At 31.3% G+C, this 8,743-nt stretch overlaps 1 protein-coding gene across 1 annotated transcript; it reads right to left on the bottom strand.

The window, feature by feature from the left end:
* Nucleotides 1-4,488: 4,488 nt before the first annotated feature.
* On the bottom strand, nt 4,489-8,160 carry LOC116004704 (receptor-like protein EIX2). Its single transcript, XM_031244863.1, has 2 exons — nt 4,781-8,160; nt 4,489-4,572 (listed from the first exon to the last, which is right to left on the bottom strand). The coding sequence occupies exon 1, from the start codon at nt 8,158-8,160 to the stop codon at nt 4,783-4,785; it is 3,378 nt and encodes a 1,125-aa protein (XP_031100723.1). The 3' UTR covers nt 4,489-4,572; nt 4,781-4,782.
* Between the last annotated feature and the right edge of the window lie 583 nt (nt 8,161-8,743).

Raw genomic sequence — 8,743 nt, 5'->3', positions numbered from 1 at the left:
ATATTCCTGCCAAGGACCTTGTGGTCCAGTGGCATCAAACCCTTCCCTTTATACGGGAGGTGGTGGGTTCGAGCCTCAGTGGAGGCAATACTAACTCTTGTGCTTCATAGGTTGAGAAAGTAGTTATGAACAGATATTGCATTCTAATAGAGTTAGCAGTATTAAAAAAAAAGAGCATATTCCAGGCAGCTTGGCTTCTGCCTCGGTGTTGGCACAACAGTGAATTTGATTTACACGTCATTATTAACTGTATTGAAGTTTTAGGGGTTAATAATTTTTATTGTGTATTTATTAGTCTATTAATTATATTTCAAACTACATTCGTTTCGTTAGTTTTATCAAATTTAATAATAATAAGGTGAATCTATTTTTTTAATTAGTTATCATGGAAGACTTGTCTCTAAGTCTTTTTATACTCCACTGTAGAGTCTATCAAAGGGCAAAGGGCAAAGTGAAATGGTCCAAAACATTATTATCTTGTCATCTCAACTTGGTTGAGAATTAAAGTTTTTGTCTTTAATTTGATACATCTTGATGCTTCCCTACAACAATGACATCCTTACAAACTTGTCGGCGAAGACTTTGTAGGTCTTCTTACCCCTAGACACTGTAAATTAGTTATATCCAAAATTTGAGTCATTTTAATTGATTAGTATTAGATGGATGTCTATTGCGATAGGAAATTACATATGACCGCCGCATATGTAATACGTGTAATACTTTTTAACATAAATATAATATTATATATATATATGTATTACATTATTCTTAAAAAGTATTATAGGTCTCATGCGAAGCAATTTTACACCAGATCATATTGTTAATTAAAATGAATAATACAATACTTTATTTCCAAATCGCACAACATCATATTCCTAGCACTTGGCTTTAATTTTGCCTCGGTGTTGGCACAACAGTGAATTTGATTTAATTACATGTAATTATTAATTGTACTGAAGTATCTTGTAGTTTGATAGCATTATTGTGGGTCAAAGTACATATGAAGTTACTGTACAATAGACCTTGTTCAACTTAGTAATTGCATTTTTATTATGTTCAACTTAGTCCCTTTACTTTAAAAAGTTGTGAAACTAAGGACAATAGTTAACGATGTTAATATTACAGTTAACTTAGCTTACGTGGCACTGACATTATTGCTGTCACATTATGATATTTATATTCCAACTCATATATTATTTTATAAATATTTAAAATTAATTATTTTTACCATTAATATATTACATTAATTTGTCCAAAATAAATAATTACAAGCATGCTAACATCAAGTGTCCAAATCTCATTAAGAATATGGTTTTAATTATTTATTTTGGACATACTATTTTAATATAGTGGTGGTAAAAAATAATAATTTTGAATATTTATAAAGTAATATATTAGTAGGAATATAAATATCATTATGTAACAATGATGATATCAGCGTCATGTAACTTAAGTTAACGGTAATATTAACACCGTTAACTATTGTTTTTAATTGCATCAATTTTTAAAGTATATGGACTAAATTGAACAAAACATTATAGTACAGGGACCTCGTAGGTACTTTAACCCATTATTATGTTACTTTAAATGGAATGTCATAATCTTGTCATTAATTGTCATGGAAGACTTGTTCCTAAGTCTTATCTTGTCATCTCAACTTAGTTGAGAAATTGATAATTATTGTCATGGAAGACTTATCACTAAGTCTTATCTTGTCATCTCAACTTGGTTGAGAAATTAATTGAAATAATTAATTGCACTTGTCATCTCAAATTGGTTGTAAAATTAATATCTTGTTATCTCAACTTGGTTGAGAATTAAAGTTTTTGTTTTTGATACATCTTAAGTAGGAATGTCAAATATTTCAAAAAAAAAAAAAAAGTAGGAATGTCAATGTATCGGGTTGGGTCGGGTGTAGGGATAAATCCTAGTCCTTACACCCGCATTCCCAACCCACTCCTCACACTTGCATCCGTGCGAGTAATGAAATTTCTACCCCATTCTCCCTCACAGGAATTTTGCGAGTGCGAGTAATACCCAACCCACAACTCTATGTTTATTAATATTACATTTAAATTTAATAAAAAAAAATACTAAAATTGTAATTATCACATAGATTCTTTTTATAAGCTTGAACATAACTCTAAAATTAAATAAGAGTCAATGATATTAGTCCTTAAGTGGAACTAAAATTGTGTTGGTAATATAAATTGTATTGAGTGTTTGTTCATTATGTTATTGGTGTTGCTCCTTTTCTATTTTCATAAACCAAAAACTAATACAATTAGATAAAAATATAATTGAATTCCTGAGGCACTAGCCTATAAAGAAGTTTAATTCATTATGCATTTTAAATTATAAAAGATATATAAAGATATATAATAAATGAATACTAATAAAACAAGTGTGTTCGTGTGTACACTATTTTTTTTTACACATATAATAATAATTTATTATGAATCTTTCTCTCTATATGTGTGTGTAAAGTATTACATTATATTCTTACAAAGTATATAAACTGAAAGTTAACGGCGCGGAACGGATGCCGTTTCAGCGGTTTGCTTTCATTAATCAAAACGACGTAGTTTTGATGCATGGTCCACAGTAAAATTTTTGGTTTTAGATGGTAACCACTAAACCACTAACCACTATGAGATGACATGACTTAACTAGCCCATATGGTTTGAATTATTAGAAGATTCCATATTGATGATGACATCTTAAAATAGCTACTAACACTAATACAGTAATATGTATGGTTTGTTTGTTTGTTTGTTTTTTTTTTAATTTTTTTTTTTAATTTCATGAATAATTTTTATTATTACATTGTGTATTTATGTTTATATATTATATGCTAAACACATCCCATCACGTATGTGAGTCCTCTTGCATAAATTTAACCATGATACCAAATTGAAACATGTGTGTCCATTCTCAAATTATTTAAACCTACTTTGTTGACCTATATCTGTTTTTGGAATCCATCATGCAAGTTTTTACGTCAAGTGAATATTTGAATTGTATCTTTTTTGAATATTTTATATTTTGATAAATGTTTTTAATAAATATTATGTTCTTTATTTAATATTTGCAATTATATATTAAAAAATCAAATTCTTTTATTACACATGATCTTACCCTTTTTTTTAAGATGATCGTCCCAAAATTAAATTACAAGAAAAGAATCTTCAAAATTTCAGTGCTAATGTATCAATGGTTTTAGATGATTTTAGATGAGTAGTTATACGTTGGACCATGGTTACAAAACGCTGTCATTTCATTAAGTAAGAGAAACAAATGTCATAAGTTTTAACGGAGCTTCGTAAATGATATTACAGTTCATCTCAAAATATACTGCCTCACATTTGTTTTTATATTATCAAATGAAAGTGTAGTTATATCGAAATGAAACTGTAGTTGTGTTGAAAGGAAACTGCAGTGTATATAAAATGAAACTGAATAACAGTTTCACATTTTTGCGTGAATATTGCCCAATGAAACTGTAGTTATATTGAAATGATATTGTACTTGTGTTGAAAGGAAACTGTAGTGTATTATAAAAGAAAATGTACTTGTGTTGAAAGGAAACTGAATAACAATTTCACATATTTGAGTGTATAATGTCGAATAAAATCGCAGTTATATCGAAAGGAACTCCAGTTGTGTTGAAATGGAACTGAAGTGTATATAAACTGAAAGTTAACGGCGCGAAACGGAGGTCGTTCCGACCATTTATTTTCATTAATCAAAACGACGTCGTTTTGATGCATGGTCCGCAATAAAATGTGTGGTTTTAGATGATAACCATTATGAGATGACATGACTTAACTAGCCCATATGGTTTGAATTATTAGAAGATTCCATATTGATGATGACATCTTAAAAATAGCTACTATCATTGTTTTGGACTCCACATTTCCTTTAATTTTATGCTTACTTCATCATATCTATGATAAAAAGAATGTTCACTTCAAATCACCATTAATTTTCTTGTATGTGCTTTGCAACTATGTACCTTGCTTGAATTTGTCATTTGCTTCAACAACCTTTATAAAGGTCACTGAACTTCTGGTTCCCATTATAAACAATTGAGAAACCTGTTCCTCATATGACATTTTTACTAGGGAATTGAAGATTCACAATTACAATGACTAGTTAGTTGGGTTTGACAAATCAAGTGACAACAAACTCGAGGCCAACAATTACTAGTTTAATATAATGTTAATAATAATTCATTTAAATTGTTTCTTCAAATCAGATGAATATTCTAATCATCATTACGAAAAAAACTAAAGAACTAAAAAATATATATATGCAACAATAGAAACATAATATGATATTAAACACACATCTCAATAAGAATTTGTTTACAAGTTTTAAATATGACATACAATAAACATGACATTGAAAAACCAATAATAAATAAGATGAACATCAATTGCAAATTATATCAAAATCAAACCTACTCTTTTGCCTTTCAGGTTAGAGGAAGAAACTCCCTTCCAGCATGTCAAGAGTAATCCACATTAAAGACCAATGACAAATACCTTCAACACACAATTGCTCATTGACCTGAAAAATGTGAATAGACGTGTCATTCTTTTTTATCTAGCTTGTAAAAAATAGGCATACATGGTAAATAATAATAATAATAATAATAATAATAATAATAATAATAATAATAATAATAATAATAACAATAAGATGTTTGCATGTATGCACACCCACAAATATATATTGAATAAAAAAGCTATTTGTTTAAAGCATATTGAAAACTGACCTTTAATAAAAAAAATAATCCAGTATTTTGTTGTAAGCCATCTCTAAAAATTTGAAGTACGCATAGCTCCAAGACCTTACAAACAGTAGAATGCTTAATACTCCAATGAATCCAACAAAGAAACCAGACCCCATACCAGCATAGAACCACATGAAAAACTCATGGTGGTCATCACTATTGATTTTTGTAGATTGATTAACAAAAGTTGGTACATCATTGGGGCAATCCTTTGGAAGAGGGGCACCACAAAGTCCTTCGTTGCCCATGTAAATGGATGGATCATTGAGAGTTTGAAGTTGACTTCCTGTTGGTATTCTCCCATATAAATGGTTGAATGATAAGTTCAAGTGGCTCAAAAAATTCAAAGATGACAAGCTTGGTGGAATGGGACCAGAGAGTTCATTTCTAGATAAATCAAGTGATTCAATTTTGCTCAAATTACCAATTGTCTCAGGGATTGTTCCACTCAGATTATTTCTAGAAACATTCAAGTTCTGCAATGCATGCAAACTCATTATCTCAATTGGGATCTTTCCAGCAATATGATTCCCTGAAAGATCTATAGATCTTAGGAATTGAAGGTTTTTAGTGTACCGCAATGTTAATCCTTTTATGACTTCATCAATTTCATCTTCATACGTTCCACCGGAATATCCGCCGTACGGATTATATGTGTCAAAAGCCATTGCAGTAAAGTTTCCAAAACACTGTGGGATGTATCCTGATATGTTGTTATTTGCCAAATTTAGCAATTGAAGATCATGCAGTTGACATAGTTGCAATGGAATATCCCCATAGAACTTATTTCTATAAAAGACAAGATATTTCAAACTCAATAATTTTTCCCCAATCCATGAAGGGATAACATCCATAAATTTATTTTCACTCAAATCCAAGATTTGCAGGCTTGTTAAATTCTGCATGGTTCCTGGGAGTTTCCCTTCAAGTTCATTACTTTGCAAGTGCATAGAGGATAGCAATTGTAGAGATCCCAATGAATTTGGAATGTGGCCACTTAGATTGTTATTCCCGAAGTCAAGAACTTCCAAGTTTTGTAGTTTTCCTAAGCATGGAGGTATTTCTCCATATAACTGATTTGTTGACAGAGCAAGAATCTGCAAATGTTTTAAACTACATAGCCACTTGGGGATGCCACCACTCAAATAATTGTTTGAAAGAGAAAGAGAATGCATGTGCATGTAACCTTCAACATGTGGTTTCAAGGGAAGCTCTCCACTTATCTGATTTTTAGAGAGATCTAATTCATGGCTATTCCACAAAAATTTCTCGAACCAATCAGGGATAGCACTTGAGATGCTGGCATTAGACATAAACAGGTATACAACATTTCTTTGAGTACGAAGCCAAAGAGGAAAGTGAGGACCAATTTTGATGGATTCCATTACTATGAAAGAGAGTTGGAAAGGAGGAACCCAGGTGGAGCTTACATTCCAAACAAACAAATTACTAGATATGACCAAAAATTTAAGCATACTGAGTTTTGAAAAGTGAAATTCAGAGAGGACACCTACGAATAAATTATTAGATATATATAACGCTTCAAGATTTGAAAGTTCACCAAGACTAGAGGGAACACTACCACTAAACTTATTGTTACTAATATCCAGGGTTTGCAACATTGACAAATTTCCAAGTGACTCAATTATTGGACCAGAGAAGGAGTTTGAAGACACAGAAAGGACTTCCAGATTCTTATACTTGTACAACTGGTTTGGAAGTTGACCAATGAAATTGTTAGAATCTAACTTCAATTCTTTCAAACTATTTAATTGGCAATCAGAAAGAACTGCAATGGAGTCCGTCAATTTATTCATAGAGAAATCAAGCACTTGCAATCTACAAAGACTACCAATGGTATTTGGAATTGAACCTGTAAAGATATTATCACTTAAACTAAGAGAGGTTAAAGAAGTCAAGTTTCCGAGAGAATTGGGAATTGAACCTGCAAACCTATTACTACTTAAATAAAGAGAGCTTAAAGAAGTCAAGTTTCCAAGAGAATTGGGAACTGAACCTGCAAAGCGATTATCACTTAAACTAAGAAAAGTTAAAGAAGTCAAATTTCCAAGAGAATTGGGAATTGAACCTGCAAAGCTATTATCACTTAAACTAAGAAAGGTTAAAGAAGTCAAGTTTCCAAGAGAATTGGAAATTGGACTTGCAAACCTATTACCACTTAAATCAAGAGAGGTTAAAGAAGTCAAGTTTCCAAGAGAATTGGGAACTGAACCTGTAAAGCTATTAGCACTTAAACTAAGAGAGGTTAAAGAAATCAAGTTTCCAAGAGAATTGGGAATCGAACTTGTAAACTTATTATTACTTAAATCAAGAAAGGTTAAATAAGTCAAGTTTCCAAGAGAATTGGGAATTGAACCATGAAAATTGTTAGAATAAAGATCCATGAAAACCAAATTGTGCAACTTACACAACGGAACCAGTGTGCCTGCTAAGGAATTTCCAGAAAGTTCAAGGACCTTTAGAGAGGCTAAGGGATCAAAGATTTCTAGCATGCTAGAATTAAGATAGTTGAAGCCTAGATTCAAATGCTCTAGTCTTGTGAGATTAGACAACCATGGAAAGATTGCAGAATCCAAACTATTGTCACTGAGATCAAGGGAGAATAGAGAGGTGGAGTTAACATGTGAAAAAGGACTAGTTGTGTTGAGGTGACAACCAGCCAAGTTTAAAGAAGATAAAGACACAAGCTTGTTGATTGTGCGTAACCAATCTTCACTATGCCGAATTAAAATCCAAGACATGTCAATGCTTTTTAGGGAAGAAAGGCTAGCCAACCAGTCCAAGTTATCCGTAGCCAAATCATTATAAGATGGAACTCTAACCAAAGCCTTTCCAAGGTGGAGATACTCTAAGCTTGAAAGATTTCCAAGATGAGTGGGAATATTTCCCACAAAACCAGAGCTTGAGATGTTAAGATACCTCAAGTTTTTGAAAGATCCGAAAAATTCAGGAATTCGGATCTTAGAAAAATTGTTGAGGCTTAGATCAAGGTAATTCAAATGTGTTAAATTGATAAGAGAATGATTGATCTCACCTCCCAAGCAGTTGTTGCTATAGTTTGATGGCAAACCACCGTAATAGTCGTCATCAATATCATGAGGAGGTGAAACTAGGTTGTGCAAATCAAGCTTTAGGACATGGCCAGTTATTGAGCTACAAGAAATTCCCTCCCATTCACAACAATCAAGACCGCTCCATGAAGAGAGACGGTTGGATATATCAATTAAGCTTTCCTTGAATTGGAGAAGAGCAATCCGTTCCCCTTCAACGCAACTAGCAGCATTATTTGAGTAACAATACTCAAATTTGCAAATGAACACAAGAAAAATAAGCACTAGCATAATATTATGTTTGGTATGTTTCATGGTGTCTCAAAAGTAAATACGATTTTTTTTTTTTCAGTTGCTTTGAGTTTTGTGTATGGAAGCAGCATATGTCAGTTATATATATAGCATAATATGTTTGACGGTTCTTTTGGTATGCTTTCTTCCCCCTCCCATGTTAAACCCTGCTTTATTAACATTGTTTTTAATCACACAGAAGGAATAATTTTCTCCTCCTATATAAAATTTCAAAATGACAATTAACTGTAGTAGTTTTAATATTTAAATTAATCTTTATGGATGATTTCAAATCTATGTATGTATGGAGAATGTAATTTTTAAGTGAATATTTTTTATTTTGATAAATTATTTTTTAACAAATATTATGTTCCATCTTTATTTTATATATATTTGCAATAATGGTATAAAATTGAATTATTTTTTTGAGGAAAATAAAATTGAATTATTACACGGTGATTTTTAGTTTTTAAAAAGTGACTGCCAAATTAAAGTTACAGAAGATATATATTCTTGAAAACTTCATTGCTAGTCTATCAATGTTGCATTGTCAGATGCTAACCTATAATTGAATGATTTGCAT

This window comes from Ipomoea triloba, chromosome 14, assembly GCF_003576645.1.
Source record: "Ipomoea triloba cultivar NCNSP0323 chromosome 14, ASM357664v1".
Classification (NCBI taxonomy): Eukaryota; Viridiplantae; Streptophyta; class Magnoliopsida; order Solanales; family Convolvulaceae; genus Ipomoea; species Ipomoea triloba.
The sequence above is the reverse complement of the archived record's forward strand: the minus strand, read 5'-3'. Positions and strand labels throughout refer to the sequence as shown.